General features: G+C 42.9%; 1 protein-coding gene across 4 annotated transcripts in view; it reads right to left on the bottom strand.

Moving 5' to 3' along the window:
* ACTL6B (actin like 6B) overlaps window positions 1-26,006 on the bottom strand; it is a 28,579-nt gene extending 2,573 nt beyond the window's left edge. The window contains exons 1-11 of one of the 4 annotated variants that reach the window (XM_069949513.1): window positions 25,744-26,006; window positions 25,495-25,625; window positions 18,288-18,364; window positions 17,922-18,084; window positions 12,338-12,438; window positions 11,291-11,388; window positions 9,883-9,977; window positions 9,699-9,805; window positions 8,852-8,941; window positions 7,001-7,062; window positions 6,786-6,900 (exon numbers count right to left, since the gene is read on the bottom strand). In XM_069949513.1, the coding sequence (XP_069805614.1) occupies window positions 6,786-6,900; window positions 7,001-7,062; window positions 8,852-8,941; window positions 9,699-9,805; window positions 9,883-9,977; window positions 11,291-11,388; window positions 12,338-12,438; window positions 17,922-18,027 (774 nt within the window). In that variant the 5' untranslated portion in view covers window positions 18,028-18,084; window positions 18,288-18,364; window positions 25,495-25,625; window positions 25,744-26,006. Of the gene's footprint in view, window positions 1-6,785; window positions 6,901-7,000; window positions 7,063-8,851; window positions 8,942-9,698; window positions 9,806-9,882; window positions 9,978-11,290; window positions 11,389-12,337; window positions 12,439-17,887; window positions 18,085-18,287; window positions 18,365-25,087; window positions 25,178-25,494; window positions 25,626-25,743 lie in introns of those variants that run through there. The other 3 variants (XM_069949349.1, XM_069949436.1, XM_069949572.1) reach the window with 3 other exon arrangements.
* Between the last annotated feature and the right edge of the window lie 575 nt (window positions 26,007-26,581).

Here is a 26,581-nt window from a genome sequence, read left to right as displayed (position 1 = left end):
TGTCTGTATTACATGTGTGATATTACATGGATAGTGTCTGTATTACATGTGTGATATTACATGGAGGGGTCTGTATTACATGTGTGATATTACAAGGATAGTGTCTGTATTACATGTGTGATATTACATGGAGGGGTCTGTATTACATGTGTGATATTACATGGAGGGGTCTGTATTACATGTGTGATATTACATGGAGGGGTCTGTATTACATGTGTGATATTACATGGATAGTGTCTGTATTACATGTGTGATAACATGGAGGGGTCAGTATTACATGTGTGATATTACATGGATAGTGTCTGTATTACATGTGTGATATTACATGGATAGTGTCTGTATTACATGTGTGATATTACATGGATAGTGTCTGTATTACAAGTGTGATATTACATGGATAGTGTCTGTATTACAAGTGTGATATTACATGGATAGTGTCTGTATTACATGTGTGATATTACATGGATAGTGTCTGTATTACATGTGTGATAACATGGAGGGGTCAGTATTACATGTGTGATATTACATGGATAGTGTCTGTATTACATGTGTGATATTACATGGATAGTGTCTGTATTACATGTGTAATATTACATGGATAGTGTCTGTATTACATGTGTGATATTACATGGATAGTGTCTGTATTACGTGTGATATTACATGTATAGTGTCTGTATTACATGTGTGATATTACATGAAGGGGTCTGTATTACATGTGTGATATTACATGAAGGGGTCTGTATTACATGTGTGATATTACATGGATAGTGTCTGTATTACATGTGTGATATTACATGGAGGGATCTGTATTACATGTGTGATATTACATGGAGGGGTCTGTATTACGTGTGATATTACATGTAGGCGTCTGTATTACATGTGTGATATTACATGGATAGTGTCTGTATTACATGTGTGATATTACATATAGTGTCTGTATTACATGTGTGATATTACATGGAGGGGTCTGTATTACATGTGTGATATTACATGGAGGGGTCTGTATTACATGTGTGATATTAAATGGATAGTGTCTGTATTACACATGTGATATTACATGGACAGTGTCTGTATTACATGTGTGATATTACATGAAGGGGTCTGTATTACATGTGTGATATTACATGGATAGTGTCTGTATTACATGTGTGATATTACATATAGTGTCTGTATTACACGTGTGATATTATATGGAGGGGTCTGTATTACATGTGTGATATTACATGGAGGGGGTCTGTATTATATGTGTGATATTACATGGAGCGGTCTGTATTACATGTGTGATATTACATGGAGGGGTCTGTATTACATGTGTGATATTACAAGGATAGTGTCTGTATTACATGTGTGATTACATGGAGGGGTCTGTATTACATGTGTGATATTACATGGAGGAGTCTGTATTACATGTATGATATTAAATGGATAGTGTCTGTATTACACGTGTGATATTACATGGATAGTGTCTGTATTACATGTGTGATATTACATGAAGGGGTCTGTATTACATGTGTGATATTACATGGATAGTGTCTGTATTACATGTGTGATATTACATGAAGGGGTCTGTATTACATGTGTGATATTACATGGATGGGTCTGTATTACATGTGTGATATTACATGGAGGGGTCTGTATTACATGTGTGATATTACATGGATGGGTCTGTATTACACGTGTGATATTACATGGATAGTGTCTGTATTACATGTGTGATATTACATGGAGGGGTCTGTATTACATGCGTGATATTACATATAGTGTCTGTATTACATGTGTGATATTACATGGATAGTGTCTGTATTACATGTGTGATATTACATGGAGGGGTCTGTATTACATGTGTGATATTACAAGGATAGTGTCTGTATTACATGTGTGATATTACATGGATAGTGTCTGTATTACATGTGTGATATTACATGGAGGGGTCTGTATTACATGTGTGATATTACATGGATGGGTCTGTATTACACGTGTGATATTACATGGATAGTGTCTGTATTACATGTGTGATATTACATGGAGGGGTCTGTATTACATGTGTGATATTACATGGAGGGGTCTGTATTACATGTGTGATATTACACGGATAGTGTCTGTATTACATGTGTGATATTACATGGAGGGGTCTGTATTACATGTGTGATATTACATGGATAGTGTCTGTATTACATGCGTGATATTACATATAGTGTCTGTATTACATGTGTGATATTACATGGATAGTGTCTGTATTACATGTGTGATATTACATGGAGGGGTCTGTATTACATGTGTGATATTACAAGGATAGTGTCTGTATTACATGTGTGATATTACATGGATAGTGTCTGTATTACATGTGTGATATTACATGGAGGGGTCTGTATTACATGTGTGATATTACATGGATGGGTCTGTATTACACGTGTGATATTACATGGATAGTGTCTGTATTACATGTGTGATATTACATGGAGGGGTCTGTATTACATGCGTGATATTACATATAGTGTCTGTATTACATGTGTGATATTACATGGATAGTGTCTGTATTACATGTGTGATATTACATGGAGGGGTCTGTATTACATGTGTGATATTACAAGGATAGTGTCTGTATTACATGTGTGATATTACATGGATAGTGTCTGTATTACATGTGTGATATTACATGGAGGGGTCTGTATTACATGTGTGATATTACATGGATGGGTCTGTATTACACGTGTGATATTACATGGATAGTGTCTGTATTACATGTGTGATATTACATGGAGGGGTCTGTGTTACATGTGTGATATTACATGGAGGGGTCTGTATTACATGTGTGATATTACACGGATAGTGTCTGTATTACATGTGTGATATTACATGGAGGGGTCTGTATTACATGTGTGATATTACATGGATAGTGTCTGTATTACATGCGTGATATTACATATAGTGTCTGTATTACATGTGTGATATTACATGGATAGTGTCTGTATTACATGTGTGATATTACATGGAGGGGTCTGTATTACATGTGTGATATTACAAGGATAGTGTCTGTATTACATGTGTGATATTACATGGATAGTGTCTGTATTACATGTGTGATATTACATGGAGGGGTCTGTATTACATGTGTGATATTACATGGATGGGTCTGTATTACACGTGTGATATTACATGGATAGTGTCTGTATTACATGTGTGATATTACATGGAGGGGTCTGTATTACATGTGTGATATTACATGGATAGTGTCTGTATTACATGTGTGATATTACATGGATAGTGTCTGTATTACATGTGTGATATTACATGGAGGGGTCTGTATTACATGTGTGATATTACAAGGATAGTGTCTGTATTACATGTGTGATATTACATGGATAGTGTCTGTATTACATGTGTGATATTACATGGAGGGGTCTGTATTACATGTGTGATATTACATGGAGGGGTCTGTATTACATGTGTGATATTACATGGATAGTGTCTGTATTACATGTGTGATAACATGGAGGGGTCAGTATTACATGTGTGATATTACATGGATAGTGTCTGTATTACATGTGTGATATTACATGGATAGTGTCTGTATTACATGTGTGATATTACATGGATAGTGTCTGTATTACATGTGTGATATTACATGGATAGTGTCTGTATTACGTGTGATATTACATGTATAGTGTCTGTATTACATGTGTGATATTACATGAAGGGGTCTGTATTACATGTGTGATATTACATGAAGGGGTCTGTATTACATGTGTGATATTACATGGATAGTGTCTGTATTACATGTGTGATATTACATGGAGGGATCTGTATTACATGTGTGATATTACATGGAGGGGTCTGTATTACATGTGTGATATTACATGTAGGCGTCTGTATTACATGTGTGATATTACATGGATAGTGTCTGTATTACATGTGTGATATTACATATAGTGTCTGTATTACATGTGTGATATTACATGGAGGGGTCTGTATTACATGTGTGATATTACATGGAGGGGTCTGTATTACATGTGTGATATTAAATGGATAGTGTCTGTATTACACATGTGATATTACATGGACAGTGTCTGTATTACATGTGTGATATTACATGAAGGGGTCTGTATTACATGTGTGATATTACATGGATAGTGTCTGTATTACATGTGTGATATTACATATAGTGTCTGTATTACACATGTGATATTATATGGAGGGGTCTGTATTACATGTGTGATATTACATGGAGGGGGTCTGTATTATATGTGTGATATTACATGGAGCGGTCTGTATTACATGTGTGATATTACATGGAGGGGTCTGTATTACATGTGTGATATTACAAGGATAGTGTCTGTATTACATGTGTGATTACATGGAGGGGTCTGTATTACATGTGTGATATTACATGGAGGAGTCTGTATTACATGTATGATATTAAATGGATAGTGTCTGTATTACACGTGTGATATTACATGGATAGTGTCTGTATTACATGTGTGATATTACATGAAGGGGTCTGTATTACATGTGTGATATTACATGGATAGTGTCTGTATTACATGTGTGATATTACATGAAGGGGTCTGTATTACATGTGTGATATTACATGGATAGTGTCTGTATTACATGTGTGATATTACATGGAGGGGTCTGTATTACATGTGTGATATTACAAGGATAGTGTCTGTATTACATGTGTGATATTACATGGATAGTGTCTGTATTACATGTGTGATATTACATGGAGGGGTCTGTATTACATGTGTGATATTACATGGATGGGTCTGTATTACACGTGTGATATTACATGGATAGTGTCTGTATTACATGTGTGATATTACATGGAGGGGTCTGTATTACATGCGTGATATTACATATAGTGTCTGTATTACATGTGTGATATTACATGGATAGTGTCTGTATTACATGTGTGATATTACATGGAGGGGTCTGTATTACATGTGTGATATTACAAGGATAGTGTCTGTATTACATGTGTGATATTACATGGATAGTGTCTGTATTACATGTGTGATATTACATGGAGGGGTCTGTATTACATGTGTGATATTACATGGATGGGTCTGTATTACACGTGTGATATTACATGGATAGTGTCTGTATTACATGTGTGATATTACATGGAGGGGTCTGTATTACATGTGTGATATTACATGGAGGGGTCTGTATTACATGTGTGATATTACACGGATAGTGTCTGTATTACATGTGTGATATTACATGGAGGGGTCTGTATTACATGTGTGATATTACATGGATAGTGTCTGTATTACATGTGTGATATTACATGGATAGTGTCTGTATTACATGTGTGATATTACACGGATAGTGTCTGTATTACATGTGTGATATTACATGGAGGGGTCTGTATTACATGTGTGATATTACATGGATAGTGTCTATTACATGTGTGATATTACATGGAGGGGTCTGTATTACATGTGTGATATTACATGGATAGTGTCTGTATTACATGTGTGATATTACATGGATAGTGTCTGTATTACATGTGTGATATTACATGGATAGTGTCTGTATTACATGTGTGATATTACATGGAGGGGTCTGTATTACATGTGTGATATTACATGGAGGGGTCTGTATTACATGTGTGATATTACATGGATAGTGTCTGCATTACATGTGTGATATTACATGGAGGGGGTCTGTATTACATGTGTGATATTACATGGAGCGGTCTGTATTACATGTGTGATATTACAAGGATAGTGTCTGTATTACATGTGTGATATTACATGGATAGTGTCTGTATTACATGTGTGATATTACATGGAGGGGTCTGTATTACATGTGTGATATTACATGGATGGGTCTGTATTACACGTGTGATATTACATGGATAGTGTCTGTATTACATGTGTGATATTACATGGATAGTGTCTGTATTACATGTGTGATATTACATGGAGGGGTCTGTATTACATGTGTGATATTACATGGAGGGGTCTGTATTACATGTGTGATATTACAAGGATAGTGTCTGTATTACATGTGTGATATTACATGGATAGTGTCTGTATTACATGTGTGATATTACATGGATAGTGTCTGTATTACATGTGTGATATTACATGAAGGGGTCTGTATTACATGTGTGATATTACATGGATAGTGTCTGTATTACATGCGTGATATTACATATAGTGTCTGTATTACATGTGTGATATTACATGGATAGTGTCTGTATTACATGTGTGATATTACATGGAGGGGTCTGTATTACATGTGTGATATTACAAGGATAGTGTCTGTATTACATGTGTGATATTACATGGATAGTGTCTGTATTACATGTGTGATATTACATGGAGGGGTCTGTATTACATGTGTGATATTACATGGATGGGTCTGTATTACACGTGTGATATTACATGGATAGTGTCTGTATTACATGTGTGATATTACATGGAGGGGTCTGTATTACATGTGTGATATTACATGGATAGTGTCTGTATTACATGTGTGATATTACATGGAGGGGTCTGTATTACATGTGTGATATTACATGGAGGGGTCTGTATTACATGTGTGATATTACACGGATAGTGTCTGTATTACATGTGTGATATTACATGGAGGGGTCTGTATTACATGTGTGATATTACATGGATAGTGTCTGTATTACATGTGTGATATTACATGGATAGTGTCTGTATTACATGTGTGATATTACATGGATAGTGTCTGTATTACATGTGTGATATTACATGGATAGTGTCTGTATAACATGTGTGATATTACATGGATGGGGTCTTTATTACCTTTACATTGGACGGATCAAATAGCCCCTCTGGGATTCTCAGTCTCTCCGCTCCGTAATCGGTGTTGTACCCGTTGGGCATCTCATAATGGACAGTTGGCATCTGAGCGGCCACCCTGCAGTGAGAAGACGGGGGCAGCTTTATATGTGTATATCTTCTCCTGCTATATACTGTATACACCTCAGGCCTGTGTGTTATATATTATATCATCTTACTGTTCATCATATGGAGAGTCCGACACTTGTAGGACAGAAGCCTGAAAATCCTGGATCACTTCCTGAGGATCAACGAGAATGAGATCAGTAACTACGACTCTCATCATCCCCCGACACACAGCTAGTACCCTCATCCTCACCCCAACACACAGCTACTACCCTCATCATCCCCCCAACACACAGCTAGTACCCTCATCATCCCCCCAACACACAGCTAGTACCCTCATCATCCCCCGACACACAGCTACTACCCTCATCATCACCCCAACACACAGCTACTACCCTCATCATCCCCCCAACACACAGCTAGTACCCTCATCATCCCCCCAACACACAGCTAGTACCCTCATCATCCCCCGACACACAGCTACTACCCTCATCATCACCCCAACACACAGCTACTACCCTCATCATCACCCCAACACACAGCTAGTACCCTCATCCTCACCCCAACACACAGCTACTACCCTCATCATCACCCCAACACACAGCTACTACCCTCATCATCACCCCAACACACAGCTTCTACCCTCATCATCACCCCAACACACAGCTAGTACCCTCATCCTCACCCCAACACACAGCTACTACCCTCATCATCACCCCAACACACAGCTACTACCCTCATCATCACCCCAACACACAGCTACTACCCTCATCATCACCCCAACACACAGCTACTACCCTCATCATCACCCCAACACACAGCTACTACCCTCATCATCCCCCCAACACACAGCTAGTACCCTCATCATCCCCCCAACACACAGCTAGTACCCTCATCATCACCTAAAACACACAGCTACTAACCTTATCATCCCCCCAACACACAGCTACTAACCTTATCATCCCCCCAACACACAGCTACTAACCTTATCATCTCCAAAACACAATACATATCACCCCTACTGAACCTACTGCACAAACACTCACATACAATTGCACACTCAGTCCTTTGCTCACAGTCATACACTCATAGTAGCACACTCACAGTCACACACTTACAGCCATACACTCACTGTCACACACTTACAGCCATACACTCACTGTCACACACTTACAGTCACACACTCACTGTCACACACTTACAGTCACACACTCACTGTCACACACTTACAGTCACACACTTAAAGCCATACACTCACAGTCATACACTCACAGTCACACACTTACAGCCATACACTCACTGTCACATACTTACAGCCATACACTCACAGTCAAACACTCAGTCACACACTTTCAGCCATACTCTCACAGTCACAAACTCACAGTCATACACTCACTGTCACACACTTACAGCCATACTTTCACAGTCACAAACTCAGTCACACAATTACAACCATACACTCACTGTCACACACTTACAGCCATACTCTCACAGTCACACACTCACAGTCACACACTCACAGTCACACACTCACAGTCACACACTCACTGTCACACACTCACTGTCACACACTCACTGTCACACACTCACTGTCACACACTCACAGCCATACACTCACTGTCACACACTCACTGTCACACACTTACAGTCACACACTCACTGTCACACACTTACAGCCATACACTCACTGTCACACACTTACAGCCATACACTCACTGTCACACACTTAGTCACACACTCACTGTCACACACTTACAGCCATACACTCAGTCACACACTCACAGTCAAACACTTTCAGCCATACTCTCACAGTCACACACTCACAGCCACACAATTACAGCCATACACTCACTGTCACACACTTACAGCCATACTCTCACAGTCACACACTCACTGTTACACACTTACAGCCACACACTTACAGCCATACTCTCACAGCCATACTCTCACAGTCACACACTCACGTTACTCATGTAGTTCTGCCAGGATTTGGTGACAGTCGGCAGCTTCTCCTTCTTCCTCCAGTTTGGGGATGATCCTTCCCGCACAGGTTCCTGAAGAGGAAGAGGGCATGATGGTGATCACGAGGCTTCTTCTACTGTAGTGTCCTCACACTCAGTGGATGAAGCTGTGGTGTGAACAGTCCTTGTTGCTACTCTTCTGTTTTGTATATTACATTGCCTTCATTGCATACACTGAGATGATACAGTTGTGTCAGGGTTGACATCTGAATTTTCTCTTTCATAGAGGAGTGATGCCTTGGTCACATGATTTGCCTACATGGCTTTCCAGGAAAACCAGTGCAAGTCTCTGTGCGTAGTACTACCTAGGATAACCCAGAAGGGGGAAGCTAAACCAGCCAGTTACCTGAATATATGGTATTCCTAAACTACATGAGAGCTGTACAGGTCCAACAAAGAGAAGGTGCTGCCTCCTCAGTGCCCCTGAACCAGATCAGGTAGCAGTCAAGTCACTGCCCTGCTACCAGTCTGTACTGTGAGGATAAAGCACAAGTCCTTTAGTCAGCTCCTCCATGAACCAGTACTGTCATGGTCCAGGGATGGATAAAGCTGAACAAGGGCCCCTCTGCATCACACTAATCTGCTCTGAAGCCAGCAGTTTGAGACCGTGCTGGTTGGCTGCCATGTCCTCCCGAGATTCCTGCCCCAGGTGAGGATGCTTCTATGTATCCCCCCATTTATAACTATCTGCCTGTATAGGGGCATGTTTCCGTCCAGTCTTCTACACTCTCTAGGTGTACCCGTGCAGTGTCCATGTCAGAGCGCCCCCTCGTGGCCGCAGTGGGATTACCTTCGAGGCGATCATGTAGGGGGGGATAATTTCGACCCCCATCTCCTGGAATAACTCTCTGCACTGCATAGTGATGAAATCCCCGGCCAGGGGCGACTTCACAATTCCTGCAACACAGCAAGGGGGGCCGATTAGTGGGGGAGGGGGAGGCGTCCTGTAGGGCGGATACAGTGACATCACTCACCTTGCTGCAGAACATACCCATCATGCACTGGGAGGGCAGTGGTGTGGGTGGCTCCGCTGTCCAGTACTAAACCTGTGGATCTACCGTTAGCAAAGCTCAAGATAGCAAAGGGTTAAAGAAAGTGGGAGGAATAAACAGCAACCTGACCAAGCCCTGCAGAACATCACCCCCAAAACCCACTGTGCAGAACATCACCCCCAAATATCACTGCGCAGAACATCACCCCCAAAACCCACTGTGCAGAACATCACCCCCAAATATCACTGCGCAGAACATCACCCCCAAAACCCACTGCGCAGAACATCACCCCTAAATATCACTGCGCAGAACATCACTGCCAAAAACCACTGTGCAGAACATCACCCCCAAAAACCACTGTGCAGAACATCACCCCCAAAAAACACTGTGCAGAACATCACCCCCAAAAACCACTGTGCAGAACATCACCCCCAAAAACCACTGTGCAGAACATCACCACCAAAAATAACTGCAAAACATCACCCCCAAAATCCACTGTGCAGAACATCGCCCCCAAATATCACTGCGCAAAACATCACCCCCAAAATCCACTGTGCAGAACATCGCCACCAAAAATAACTGCAAAACATCACCCCCAAAATCCACTGTGCAGAACATCACCCCCAAATATCACTGCGCAGAACATCACCCCCAAAATCCACTGTGCAGAACATCTCCCCCAAATATCACTGCGCAGAACATTACCCCCAAAAACCACTGTGCAGAACATCACCCCCAGAAACCCCTTGTGCAGAACATCACCCCCAAAACCCACTGTGCAGAACATCACCCCCAGAAAACACTGTGCAGAACATCACCACCAAAAATCACTCCGCAGAATATCACCCCCAAATATCACTGCGCAGAACATCACCCCCAAAAACCACTGCGCAGAACATCACCTCCAAAAATCACTGTGCAGTAAATCACCCCCAAAAATCACTGCGCAGAACATTACCTCCAAAATCCAAAAAATCACTGCGCAGAACATCGCTCTACTGCACCCAGCCGTCCCTGAACTACTGCACCCAGCAGTCCTTGCACTTCTGCACCCAGCCGTCCATGTACTACTGCACCCAGCAGTCCTTGCACTTCTGCACCCAGCCGTCCATGTACTACTGCACCCAGCAGTCCTTGCACTACTGCACCCAGCCGTCCCTGCACTACTGCACCCAGCCGTCCCTGCACTACTGCACCCAGCAGTCCCTGCACTGCTGCACTCAGCCATCTCTGTACTACTGCACCCAGCCGTCCCTGCACTGCTGCACCACTTTGTGCTCACCATCCTGCACAACACCACTCCTAATAAATTACTCCCCCCCACACACACACACACGGCCTCTCATCCTGCAGATCATCACCCTTGACCCCTTGTAGTGGTGAAGGATACGCAGTCAGTACGGCCGTTTTACACAGGAAGAATGCCGGGATGTTATAATGTTCAAACATCAACTCCGTCAGCTTCTCCCGCTTTGCCCGGGCGTTCCACTAAAAAATAGAAGAAATAAGTCCCGCCCCCTGCAGCAGGGTGATACAGATAGGAGGAGCTATGAGCCCGCCCCCTGCAGGGTGATACAGATAGGAGGAGCTATGAGCCCGCCCCCTGCAGGGTGATACAGATAGGAGGAGCTATGAGCCCGCCCCCTGCAGGGTGATACAGATAGGAGGAGCTATGGGCCCGCCCCCTGCAGGGTGATACAGATAGGAGGAACTTTGGGCCCGCCCCCTGCAGGGTGATACAGATAGGAGGAGCTATGGGCCCACCCCCTGCAGGGTGATACAGATAGGAGCTATGAGCCCGCCCCCTAAAGGGTGATACAGATAGGAGGAGCTATGAGCCCGCCCCCTGCAGGGTGATACAGATAGGAGGAGCTATGAGCCCGCCCCCTGCAGGGTGATACAGATAGGTGGAGCTATGAGCCCGCCCCCTGCAGGGTGATACAGATAGGAGGAGCTATGAGCCCGCCCCCTGCAGGGTGATACAGATAGGAGGAGCTATGGGCCTTCCCCTGCAGGGTGATACAGATAGGAGGAACTTTGGGCCCGCCCCCTGCAGGGTGATACAGATAGGAGGAGCTATGGGCCCACCCCCTGCAGGGTGATACAGATAGGAGCTATGAGCCCGCCCCCTAAAGGGTGATACAGATAGGAGGAGCTATGAGCCCGCCCCCTAAAGGGTGATACAGATAGGAGGAGCTATGAGCCTGCCCCCTAAAGGGTGATACAGATAGGAGGAGCTATGAGCCCGCCCCCTAAAGGGTGATATAGATAGGAGGAGCTATGAGTCCGCCCCCTGCAAGGTGATACAGATCTGAGGAGCTATGAGCCCGCCCCCTGCAGGGTGAGACAGATGGGAGGTGCTATGATCCCGCCCCCTGCAGGGTGAGACAGATGGGAGGTGCTATGATCCCGCCCCTAACCTTAGATTGCTACTTACAGGGGCCTCAGACATGAGGATGGGGTGTAGGGCGGGGTCGGATTTCAGGTGCTTGTTGAAGGTGTGGTCCAGTATGGCCTGGAAGGCGTCCCAGTCCTCAACTGTGAAGAAATGATAGTGACAGGTGAGTGTGGGGGAGATATCGGGGGGCACTCAATGTGGGGTCCGTCCTGATCAGTCCTCCCTTATTATGATTCTTTTCTTAGACTACTATAATACACCCGGATTCTCCAAAAATAAATTCCTACCCTGAAAATAAGCCTTATCTAAACAGCCAAAACATCTCCACAGAGAGAGGAACCCAGGACAGTGTGATCACATGGAGCTCCCTGCTCAGCCAATCACCGGGGAGCTCCCTGCTCAGCCAATCACCGGGGAGCTCCCTGCTCAGCCAATCCCCGGGGAGCTCCCTGCTCAGCCAATCCCCGGGGAGCTCCCTGCTCAGCCAATCCCCGGGGAGCTCCCTGCTCAGCCAATCCCCGGGGAGCTCCCTGCTCAGCCAATCACCGGGAGCTCCCTGCTCAGCCAATCACCAGGGAGCTCCCTGCTCAGCCAATCCCCGGGGAGCTCCCTGCTCAGCCAATCACCAGGGAGCTCCCTGCTCAGCCAATCATATGTCCATATTATGAGTCACAACATTTTTTAGTCCAGTCAACTCCAGAGCTGCATTCACTATTCTGCTGTTACATCCTGTCTCATCCTCCAGAGCTGCACTCATTATTCTGTTACATCATGTCTCATCCTCCAGAGCTGCACTCACTATTCTGCTGTTACATCATGTCTCATCCTCCAGAGCTGCACTCATTATTCTGTTACATCATGTCTCATCCTCCAGAGCTGCACTCACTATTCTGCTGTTACATCATGTCTCATCCTCCAGAGCTGCACTTACTATTCTGCTGTTACATCATGTCTCATCCTCCAGAGCTGCACTTACTATTCTGCTGTTACATCATGTCTCATCCTCCAGAGCTTCACTCACTAATTTGCTGTTACATCATGTCTCATCCTCCAGAGCTGCATTCACTATTCTGCTGTTACATCATGTTTCATCATCCAGAGCTGCGCTCACTATTCTGCTGTTACATCCTGTCTCATCCTCCAGAGCTGCACTCACTATTCTGCTGTTACATCATGTCTCATCCTCCAGAGCTGCACTTACTATTCTGCTGTTACATCATGTCTCATCCTCCAGAGCTGCACTCACTATTCTGCTGTTACATCATGTCTCATCCTCCAGAGCCACACTCACTATTCTGCTGTTACATCATGTCTCATCCTCCAGAGCTACACTTGCTGTTTTCTACTCCTCCGGAGCTGCACTCAGTATTCTGCTGTTCCCTAATCCTCCGGAGCAGTCAGTGACACACGTGTGCTCACACATCCTGTAACACCTTGTATTCTACAGTCCTGGAGGCAGCAGGCGGTTGAGAATTTCACTAGGAATCTAGCAGAATTCTGAGTGCAGCTCTGGAAGTGCCTGCCATATATACCTTCACCAGTACATGATACATTGATACTCAGAGCTACCAACAGAGGGCGTCCTAAAGAACATGGTGAAAACGCTGCCTTCATAATATCATTGTCCAGCTGTTGTAGAACTACAACTCCCAGCATGTGTCTATGTAGCTGGATATGGTGTCCACAACTGAGCTGGGCATCTGAGCCTGGATGAGGCCATCATTGTGGTGCTGCTCCCGGATCGGGGTGATCTGTATAGGAAGGGCTCCGCCCATAACCCCATGATGGATACCTGAAGGCTCCATGTTACCCGTTTACTTCAGGCAACAAACATTGAGATCTGTACTGTAATAAGCAATGTTATAATGTTATTACAGTACAGCAGAGAACACACTACAGGATCCAAACTGGACCATGGTGATCAGCTACATGTACACAACAAAGATGGAAGCCACACCTAGTGTCACACACAGACCCTGCTGCCCACCACATTGAACCTGACCCCACCAGCTTACAGATGAGAGCCCCCCAGTGTCCTCTACTGTACACTGAGTATACACCTGTTATTATGTAACTATGATTATATCACTATTATTGTACGACTATTATATTACTGCGATTATATGACTTATACTAACACTATGATTGTGAGACTATGATTAAATCACTATGATTGTGTGACTATGATTATATCAATCTAGTTGTGTGACTATGGTTATATCACTATGATTGTGTGACTGATTAAATCACTATAATTGTGTGACCATGGTTATATCACTATGATTGTGTGACTATGATTATATCACTATAATTGTGTAACTATGGTTATATCACTATCATTGTGTGACTATGATTATGTGACTATGGTTATATCACTATGATTGTGTGACTATGGTTATATCACTATAATTGTGTGACCATGGTTATATCACTATAATTGTGTGACTGATTAAATCACTATAATTGTGAGACTATGATTGTATCACTATGATTGTGTGACTATGATTATATCACTGGTTGTGTGACTATGGTTAAATCACTATAATTGTGTGACCATGGTTATATCACTATGATTGTGTGACTGATTAAATCACTATGATTGTGTGACTATGATTATATCACTATGATTGTGTGACTATGGTTATATCACTATGATTGTGTGACTATGGTTATATCACTATAATTGTGTGACTATGGTTATATCACTATGATTGTGTGACTATGGTTATATCACTATAATTGTGTGACCATGGTTATATCACTATAATTGTGTGACTGATTAAATCACTATAATTGTGAGACTATGATTGTATCACTATGATTGTGTGACTATGATTATATCACTGATTGTGTGACTATGGTTAAATCACTATAATTGTGTGACCATGGTTATATCACTATAATTGTGTGACTGATTAAATCACTATGATATAGTGTGACTATGATTATATCACTATGATTGTGTGACTATGATTATATCACTATAATTGTGTGACTGGTTATATCACTATAATTGTGTGACTATGGTTATATCACTATGATTGTGTGACTATGGTTATATCACTATGATTGTGTGACTATGGTTATATCACTATGATTTAGTGTGACTATGATTATATCACTATGATTGTGTGACTATGATTATATCACTATGATTGTGTGACTATGATTATATCACTATAATTGTGTGACTGGTTATATCACTATAATTGTGTGACTATGGTTATATCACTATGATTGTGTGACTATGGTTATATCACTATGATTGTGTGACTATGGTTATATCACTATGATTTAGTGTGACTATGATTATATCACTATGATTGTGTGACTATGATTATATCACTATGATTGTGTGACTATGGTTATATCACTATGATTTAGTGTGACTATGATTATATCACTATGATTGTGTGACTATGATTATATCACTATAATTGTGTGACTGGTTATATCACTATAATTGTGTGACTATGGTTATATCACTATGATTGTGTGACTATGGTTATATCACTATGATTGTGTGACTATGGTTATATCACTATGATTGTGTGACTATGGTTATATCACTATGATTGTGTGACTATGGTTATATCACTATGATTGTGTGACTATGGTTATATCACTATAATTGTGTGACTGATTAAATCACTATGATTGTGTGACTATGATTATATCACTATAATTGTGTGACCATGGTTATATCACTATAATTGTGTGACTGATTAAATCACTATGATTGTGTGACTATGATTATATCACTATAATTGTGTGACTATGGTTATATCACTATAATTGTGTGACTGATTAAATCACTATGATTGTGTGACTATGGTTATATCACTATAATTCAATGACTGATTATATCACTATAATAGTGTGACTATTGTTATATCACTGTGATTTTGTGACTATGTCTATATAACTATGATTGTATGAGTATGGTCATATCTGTAGGAGTGATGACTGTGATGATATCACTTTGCTTATATCACTATGATTGTATGAGTATGACTACATCACTATGATTGTGTGACTGTGATTATATTCCTTTGGTTTTATGACTATGTCACTAGGATTATATAACTATGATTGAGTGACTATGGTTATAGGACTATGACACTATGATTATATCATTATGATTGTATATGATTATATTACTATGGTAATATGACTATATGACTATGATTGTGTCACTACGATTATATCACTATGGCTGTCACTACAGTTATATCACTATGATTGTGTCACTATGTTTACATCACTATGATTGTGTCACTATGTTTACATCACTATGATTGTGTCACTATAATTACATCACTACGATTGTGTTACTACAATTACATCACTATGATTGTGTTACTACAATTACATCACTATGATTGTGTCACTACGATTACATCACTATGATTGTGTCACTACGATTACATCACTATGATTGTGTCACTACGATTAGATCATTATAACTGTGTCACTACAATCACATCACTATGATTGTGTCACTACGATTACATCACTATGATTGTGTCACTACGATTAGATCATTATAACTGTGTCACTACAATCACATCACTATGATTGTGTCACTACGATTACATCACTATGATTGTGTCACTACTATTAGATCATTATAACTGTGTCACTACAATCACATCACTATGATTGTGTCACTACGATTATATCACTATGATTGTGTCACTATGATTATATAACTATGTGTCACTACGATTACATCACTATGATTGTGTCACTACGATTACATCACTATGATTGTGTCACTACGATTACATCACTGATTGTGTCACTTCGATCACATCACTATGATTGTGTCACTACGATTACATCACTATGATTGTGTCACTACGATTACATCACTATGATTGTGTCACTACAATTACATCACTATGATTGTGTCACTATGATTATATAACTATGATTGTGTCACTATGATTATATGAATATGATTGTGTCACTACAATTACATCACTATGATTGTGTCACTATGATTATATAACTATGATTGTGTCACTACAATTACATCACTATGATTGTCTCACTACGATTATATGACTATGTCACTACGATTACATCACTATGATTGTGTCACTACGATTATATCACTATGATTGTGTCACTACGATTACATCACTATGATTGTATCACTATGATTATATGACTATGTCACTATGATTACATCACTATGATTGTATCACTATGATTATATGACTGTTACTATGATTGTGTCACTACGATTACATCACTATGATTGTGTCACTATGATTGTGTCACTATGATTATACGATTAGGTGACTATTACGTTTTGTGTTGATTTCTGTCATCTATAAATGTTTTTGTTTATGGAGTTACATCATTACTACGTGGTTGTGGATCATCTTCCATGTTTGCCTGTTGGGTGGGTTTGTACAATATATAAAGGGTAGGGGGATGACATTGTGTCTGTAGCCCTTACACATCAGATGCCCTCACCCATGATAATGGAGGATTATGGGTAATGGTTGCAGCAAGGCCAGGAGCAGCCAGGAAGCACAGGATGGCACACAATGAGCAGATAGCTGGCAGACAACACACATGGCTTGGTTGAGTTTTGGCGCATCGGTCTCACTCATGCCGTTCTTCAGCGGTGACGTGACCTCAGTAAGTGGCCGTGGGACGTGGAGACACGTTGTGTCTATGTAATACACCCGGCTCAGCTTCCGATCCTTCTCCATCTCCGAGGACAGAGACTCATCTGGAGAGAAAACCCCCAGGGTGGTTGGGAAGTCGGCCTGAGTGGGAGAGAAGAAGAAATGGATTAGAGAGCAGCTAGTCCATGCATGATAGAGGCCTGAGGGGTAATTTCATCCCCACCAGGGGGGGCTATCTGCCCCCTCCCACCTTCTCATAACCGGTTATTTGGAGACCTTGGGGGACTCCTGTGTAAAAGCAATGGATACTACAGACACCCCAAGCTTCTTGAGGAGGTTTTTACCTTGGGGCAATCTTCTCCGGCATAACCAGCCCGAACTGAGTAAGATCCGATATCGAATACCAGAGCCCCAACCTCATCTATGAGAGAGAAGAGGAGAAGTCTGGGGGCCACACATCTTATGTACGAGTATAATAGGAGAGGATGCAGGCCGTACAGTCATCACCATCTTACACTGATAGCAGGGACAGGTGTCAGGATAATATGGAGGAATGGGAGAGGCACATGAAGATGAAAGCAGAGGCCAGAGAAACACGTAGGAGCTGAAAGTGATCCCCACTGACCTGGACTGCAGGCACATATAGACAGATCCCCTCCCCCACCCCTCAGCCTGTATAGCGAGTACAGGTGGAGCAGGATGTAGTGAGGATTGGTAGACTAGTGTATAGTGAGTACAGGTGGAGCAGGATGTAGTGAGGATTGGTAGACAGGTGGAGCAGGATATAGTGAGGATTGGTAGACTAGTGTATAGTGAGTACAGGTGGAGCAGGATGTAGTGAGGATTGGTAGACTAGTGTATAGTGAGTACAGGTGGAGCAGGATGTAGTGAGGATTGGTAGACTAGTGTATAGTGAGTACAGGTGGAGCAGGATGTAGTGAGTATAGGTGGAGCAGGATATAGTGAGGATTGGTAGACTAGTGTATAGTGAGTACAGGTGGAGCAGGATGTAGTGAGGATTGGTAGACTAGTGTGTAGTGAATACAGGTGGAGCAGGATGTAGTGAGGATTGGTAGACTAGTGTATAGTGAGTACAGGTGGAGCAGGATGTAGTGAGGATTGGTAGACAGGTGGAGCAGGATATAGTGAGGATTGGTAGACTAGTGTATAGTGAGTACAGGTGGAGCAGGATGTAGTGAGGATTGGTAGACTAGTGTATAGTGAGTACAGGTGGAGCAGGATATAGTGAGGATTGGTAGACTAGTGTATAGTGAGTACAGGTGGAGCAGGATATAGTGAGGATTGGTAGACTAGTGTATAGTGAGTACAGGTGGAGCAGGATGTAGTGAGGATTGGTAGACTAGTGTATAGTGATTACAGGTGGAGCAGGATGTAGTGAGGATTGGTAGACTAGTGTATAGTGAGTACAGGTGGAGCAGGATGTAGTGAGGATTGGTAGACTAGTGTATAGTGATTGCAGGTGGAGCAGGATGTAGTGAGGATTGGTAGACTAGTGTATAGTGATTACAGGTGGAGCAGGATGTAGTGAGGATTGGTAGACTAGTGTATAGTGAGTACAGGTGGAGCAGGATGTAGTGAGGATTGGTAGACTAGTGTATAGCGAGTACAGGTGGAGCAGGATGTAGTGAGGATTGGTAGACTAGTGTATAGTGAGTACAGGTGGAGCAGGATATAGTGAGGATTGGTAGACTAGTGTATAGTGAGTACAGGTGGAGCAGGGTGTAGTGAGGATTGGTAGACTAGTGTATAGTGATTGCAGGTGGAGCAGGATGTAGTGAGGATTGGTAGACTAGTGTATAGTGAATACAGGTGGAGCAGGATGTAGTGAGGATTGGTAGACTAGTGTATAGTGAATACAGGTGGAGCAGGATGTAGTGAGGATTGGTAGACTAGTGTATAGTGATTACAGGTGGAGCAGGATGTAGTGAGGATTGGTAGACTAGTGTATAGTGAATACAGGTGGAGCAGGATGTAGTGAGGATTGGTAGACTAGTGTATAGTGAGTACAGGTGGAGCAGGATGTAGTGAGGATTGGTAGACTAGTGTATAGTGAGTACAGGTGGAGCAGGATGTAGTGAGGATTGGTAGACTAGTGTATAGTGATTACAGGTGGAGCAGGATGTAGTGAGGATTGGTAGACTAGTGTATAGTGAATACAGGTGGAGCAGGATGTAGTGAGGATTGCTAGACTAGTGTATAGTGAGTACAGGTGGAGCAGGATGTAGTGAGGATTGGTAGACTAGTGTATAGTGAGTACAGGTGGAGCAGGATATAGTGAGGATTGGTAGACTAGTGTATAGTGATTGCAGGTGGAGCAGGATGTAGTGAGGATTGGTAGACTAGTGTATAGTGATTACAGGTGGAGCAGGATGTAGTGAGGATTGGTAGACTAGTGTATAGTGATTGCAGGTGGAGCAGGATGTAGTGAGGATTGGTAGACAGGTGGAGCAGGATATAGTGAGGATTGGTAGACTAGTGTATAGTGAGTACAGGTGGAGCAGGATGTAGTGAGGATTGGTAGACTAGTGTATAGTGAGTACAGGTGGAGCAGGATGTAGTGAGGATTGGTAGACTAGTTTATAGTGATTGCAGGTGGAGCAGGATGTAGTGAGGATTGGTAGACTAGTGTATAGTGAGTACAGGTGGAGCAGGATGTAGTGAGGATTGGTAGACAGGTGGAGCAGGATATAGTGAGGATTGGTAGACTAGTGTATAGTGAGTACAGATGGAGCAGGATGTAGTGAGGATTGGTAGACTAGTGTATAGTGAGTACAGGTGGAGCAGGATATAGTGAGGATTGGTAGACTAGTGTATAGTGAGTACAGGTGGAGCAGGATATAGTGAGGATTGGTAGACTAGTGTATAGTGAGTACAGGTGGAGCAGGATATAGTGAGGATTGGTAGACTAGTGTATAGTGAGTACAGGTGGAGCAGGATGTAGTGAGGATTGGTAGACTAGTGTATAGTGATTACAGGTGGAGCAGGATGTAGTGAGGATTGGTAGACTAGTGTATAGTGAGTACAGGTGGAGCAGGATGTAGTGAGGATTGGTAGACTAGTGTATAGTGATTGCAGGTGGAGCAGGATGTAGTGAGGATTGGTAGACTAGTGTATAGTGATTACAGGTGGAGCAGGATGTAGTGAGGATTGGTAGACTAGTGTATAGTGAGTACAGGTGGAGCAGGATGTAGTGAGGATTGGTAGACTAGTGTATAGCGAGTACAGGTGGAGCAGGATGTAGTGAGGATTGGTAGACTAGTGTATAGTGAATACAGGTGTAGCAGGATGTAGTGAGGATTGGTAGACTAGTGTATAGTGAGTACAGGTGGAGCAGGATGTAGTGAGGATTGGTAGACTAGTGTATAGTGAGTACAGGTGGAGCAGGATGTAGTGAGGATTGGTAGACTAGTGTATAGTGAATACAGGTGGAGCAGGATGTAGTGAGGATTGGTAGACTAGTGTATAGTGAATACAGGTGGAGCAGGATGTAGTGAGGATTGGTAGACTAGTGTATAGTGATTACAGGTGGAGCAGGATGTAGTGAGGATTGGTAGACTAGTGTATAGTGAATACAGGTGGAGCAGGATGTAGTGAGGATTGGTAGACTAGTGTATAGTGAGTACAGGTGGAGCAGGATGTAGTGAGGATTGGTAGACTAGTGTATAGTGAGTACAGGTGGAGCAGGATGTAGTGAGGATTGGTAGACTAGTGTATAGTGATTACAGGTGGAGCAGGATGTAGTGAGGATTGGTAGACTAGTGTATAGTGAATACAGGTGGAGCAGGATGTAGTGAGGATTGCTAGACTAGTGTATAGTGAGTACAGGTGGAGCAGGATGTAGTGAGGATTGGTAGACTAGTGTATAGTGAGTACAGGTGGAGCAGGATATAGTGAGGATTGGTAGACTAGTGTATAGTGATTGCAGGTGGAGCAGGATGTAGTGAGGATTGGTAGACTAGTGTATAGTGATTGCAGGTGGAGCAGGATGTAGTGAGGATTGGTAGACAGGTGGAGCAGGATATAGTGAGGATTGGTAGACTAGTGTATAGTGAGTACAGGTGGAGCAGGATGTAGTGAGGATTGGTAGACTAGTTTATAGTGATTGCAGGTGGAGCAGGATGTAGTGAGGATTGGTAGACTAGTGTATAGTGAGTACAGGTGGAGCAGGATGTAGTGAGGATTGGTAGACTAGTGTATAGTGAGTACAGGTGGAGCAGGGTGTAGTGAGGATTGGTAGACTAGTGTATAGTGAGTACAGTTGGAGCAGGATGTAGTGAGGATTGGTAGACTAGTGTATAGTGAGTACAGGTGGAGCAGGATGTAGTGAGGATTGGTAGACTAGTGTATAGTGAGTACAGGTGGAGCAGGGTGTAGTGAGGATTGGTAGACTAGTGTATAGTGAGTACAGTTGGAGCAGGATGTAGTGAGGATTGGTAGACTAGTGTATAGTGAGTACAGGTGGAGCAGGATGTAGTGAGGATTGGTAGACTAGTGTATAGTGATTGCAGGTGGAGCAGGATGTAGTGAGGATTGGTAGACTAGTGTATAGTGATTGCAGGTGGAGCAGGATGTAGTGAGGATTGGTAGACTAGTGTATAGTGAGTACAGGTGGAGCAGGATGTAGTGAGGATTGGTAGACTAGTGTATAGTGAGTACAGGTGGAGCAGGATGTAGTGAGGATTGGTAGACTAGTGTATAGTGATTACAGGTGGAGCAGGATGTAGTGAGGATTGGTAGACTAGTGTATAGTGAGTACAGGTGGAGCAGGATGTAGTGAGGATTGGTAGACTAGTGTATAGTGAGTACAGGTGGAGCAGGATGTAGTGAGGATTGGTAGACTAGTGTATAGCGAGTACAGGTGGAGCAGGATGTAGTGAGGATTGGTAGACTAGTGTATAGTGAGTACAGGTGGAGCAGGGTGTAGTGAGGATTGGTAGACTAGTGTATAGTGATTGCAGGTGGAGCAGGATGTAGTGAGGATTGGTAGACTAGTGTATAGTGATTACAGGTGGAGCAGGATGTAGTGAGGATTGGTAGACTAGTGTATAGTGAATACAGGTGGAGCAGGATGTAGTGAGGATTGGTAGACTAGTGTATAGTGATTACAGGTGGAGCAGGATGTAGTGAGGATTGGTAGACTAGTGTATAGTGAATACAGGTGGAGCAGGATGTAGTGAGGATTGGTAGACTAGTGTATAGTGATTACAGGTGGAGCAGGATGTAGTGAGGATTGGTAGACTAGTGTATAGTGAGTACAGGTGGAGCAGGATGTAGTGAGGATTGGTAGACTAGTGTATAGTGATTACAGGTGGAGCAGGATGTAGTGAGGATTGGTAGACTAGTGTATAGTGAATACAGGTGGAGCAGGATGTAGTGAGGATTGCTAGACTAGTGTATAGTGAGTACAGGTGGAGCAGGATGTAGTGAGGATTGGTAGACTAGTGTATAGTGAGTACAGGTGGAGCAGGATGTAGTGAGGATTGGTAGACTAGTGTATAGTGATTGCAGGTGGAGCAGGATGTAGTGAGGATTGGTAGACTAGTGTATAGTGATTACAGGTGGAGCAGGATGTAGTGAGGATTGGTAGACTAGTGTATAGTGATTGCAGGTGGAGCAGGATGTAGTGAGGATTGGTAGACTAGTGTATAGTGAGTACAGGTGGAGCAGGATGTAGTGAGGATTGGTAGACTAGTTTATAGTGATTGCAGGAGGAGCAGGATGTAGTGAGGATTGGTAGACTAGTGTATAGTGATTACAGGAGGAGCAGGATGTAGTGAGGATTGGTAGACTAGTGTATAGTGAGTACAGGAGGAGCAGGATGTAGTGAGGATTGGTAGACTAGTGTATAGTGAATACAGGTGGAGCAGGATGTAGTGAGGATTGGTAGACTAGTGTATAGTGAGTACAGGTGGAGCAGGATGTAGTGAGAATTGGTAGACTAGTGTATAGTGAATACAGGTGGAGCAGGATGTAGTGAGGATTGGTAGACTAGTGTATAGTGATTACAGGTGGAGCAGGATGTAGTGAGGATTGGTAGACTAGTGTATAGTGAATACAGGTGGAGCAGGATGTAGTGAGGATTGGTAGACTAGTGTATAGTGAGTACAGGTGGAGCAGGATGTAGTGAGGATTGGTAGACTAGTGTATAGTGAGTACAGGTGGAGCAGGATGTAGTGAGGATTGGTAGACTAGTGTATAGTGAGTACAGGTGGAGCAGGATGTAGTGAGGATTGGTAGACTAGTGTATAGTGATTACAGGTGGAGCAGGATGTAGTGAGGATTGGTAGACTAGTGTATAGTGAATACAGGTGGAGCAGGATGTAGTGAGGATTGGTAGACTAGTGTATAGTGAGTACAGGTGGAGCAGGATGTAGTGAGGATTGGTAGACTAGTGTATAGTGAGTACAGGTGGAGCAGGGTATAGTGAGGATTGGTAGACTAGTGTATAGTGAGTACAGGTGGAGCAGGATATAGTGAGGATTGGTAGACTAGTGTATAGTGAGTACAGGTGGAGCAGGATATAGTGAGGATTGGTAGACTAGTGTATAGTGAATACAGGTGGAGCAGGATATAGTGAGGATTGGTAGACTAGTGTATAGTGAGTACAGGTGGAGCAGGATGTAGTGAGGATTTGTAGACTAGTGTATAGTGAGTACAGGTGGAGCAGGATGTAGTGAGGATTGGTAGACTAGTGTATAGTGATTACAGGTGGAGCAGGATGTAGTGAGGATTGGTAGACTAGTGTATAGTGAGTACAGGTGGAGCAGGATATAGTGAGGATTGGTAGACTAGTGTATAGTGAGTACAGGTGGAGCAGGATGTAGTGAGGATTTGTAGACTAGTGTATAGTGAGTACAGGTGGAGCAGGATGTAGTGAGGATTGGTAGACTAGTGTATAGTGAGTACAGGTGGAGCAGGATGTAGTGAGGATTGGTAGACAGGTGGAGCAGGATGTAGGTTGGGTGGAGGATTGGCAGGCACAGACAGGGCAGGCTCTATACGATGCATTTGGGGGTGGCATACAATGATGAATGGTAATGAGGGGTTCGGGGTGGCGGAGCTGATGCTATACGGCAGGGTTCGCTCCCAGCATGCAGTGAGCAGGCAATGCAGCAGCCTTTACCTCCCCCATACACTCCTCCACTCATCCTGCTCGGACACCTGAGGACACAATGTCTGTGCAGGGCTCAGCATCACCTCCGGGGGGCGGCCTCATGCTGCCAGCTCTGGGGATGAGCCAATGACAGAAGAAGACTGCCATCCATCTGCCTCCTCATTGGTCCACACAAACATCACTCATGGGCTCTTTAAGAAACTATTGTATCAGCTGACAGTCAGGAATTCTGAGAAGGAAGGGGGGGGCCTTAAAGGGACAGGGAGCGATTTATACAAAGCCTGTGAATAACCCAGCTGCAGCCACACGTCTCTGTATAACAATCTCCAAGGGAGGGAGAACAGGCTGCCGCTAGTGTGTGGGCAACAATGCTGGAGTGCAGCAGAGATGAGTAGTTAGTGAGAACCTGTACTCACCATCTGTGGCAAACCTTAGGTCCTAGTAACAGCGGCCAGCTCACTCAGGACGCGATTAGGCTAGCTTTCTAAAGATCTTTCGGAAAGGGTCCCTCGATAAGAGATTCTGCCGTCATCAGTCACCAAGTGCACTGTAGAGAGATAGGACGGGGATCAGGTGTTTACTCCAGGCCAATGGCACCTAGTCATAGATGGTTAAAAAGAAATTTAGGAAGGAGACCATCAGAAATGTGACTTCTTCTTTATCACCTTCCAGACGTCTCGTCTATCGCCAGAGTCCCCAGGTTGCTGTGAAATCTTTGCAGAAGTGGAGTTTCTGTCCGAGTTTTCTATTCCCATCTGGGTGGCAATGAGAGTGCCAGGGCTTACGAGATCATCGCTCCATGTCATTCCCTGGGCCAGGTTTTTGGGCCAGAGTTGGATTCTCTCCTGAAGGAACTCTCTGATCGTAAGGACCCTATCAAACGGAAAGATTTTAGTGCAAAAAATCATTAAATCGCTCAAATTTAAGGGATAATCTTTCTGGCAACCATAAAACGACTAACGAAAATTAGTTCCTCTGTCGTTGATGGCATGTTTGGAGCCGGCCATAAAATCAATGTTAATTTTATGGCGTACGACACATTGATCATTATTACAAATGTTTGTAGATCAGAGTCTATTAACGATTGTAACTTACGACTATGGTTCCGTGTATTACGGCAAATGATTTCAGGTCGTTTCCAATCCTTTATCGGTAGATTTATCGCTTTGTCTAATAGGGCCCTAAGCTCTTTTGGAGCAGATAGGATTCCTCCCCTTAGAGGCGTAGGCAGGATTGCCACCATGGTAGAGGAAAAGGGTGACATATCTCGAGACATAGAGGGCTTTCAGAGGAGCTAAACCAGCTCCAAAGGAGATTTTACACCAGACTTCCTGTAGGAGGTCACCTCTCGCTCTTTCGTCCAGCCTAGGAGAGGGTCATGAGGGATGAAAAAAGGAAAATGTCCAGCACAACATCCATAAAGGACTTTATTGAAGTTATATCCGTAAAATTACATGTAGTAAATAGAAAAATACACACGCTAGACGCATTTCATCCGTCGGC

Source organism: Dendropsophus ebraccatus, chromosome 1 (assembly GCF_027789765.1).
Source record: "Dendropsophus ebraccatus isolate aDenEbr1 chromosome 1, aDenEbr1.pat, whole genome shotgun sequence".
NCBI classification, from domain to species: domain Eukaryota; kingdom Metazoa; phylum Chordata; class Amphibia; order Anura; family Hylidae; genus Dendropsophus; species Dendropsophus ebraccatus.
Note: the sequence above shows the minus strand (reverse complement) of the source record. Positions and strands in the feature narration are given on the sequence as shown.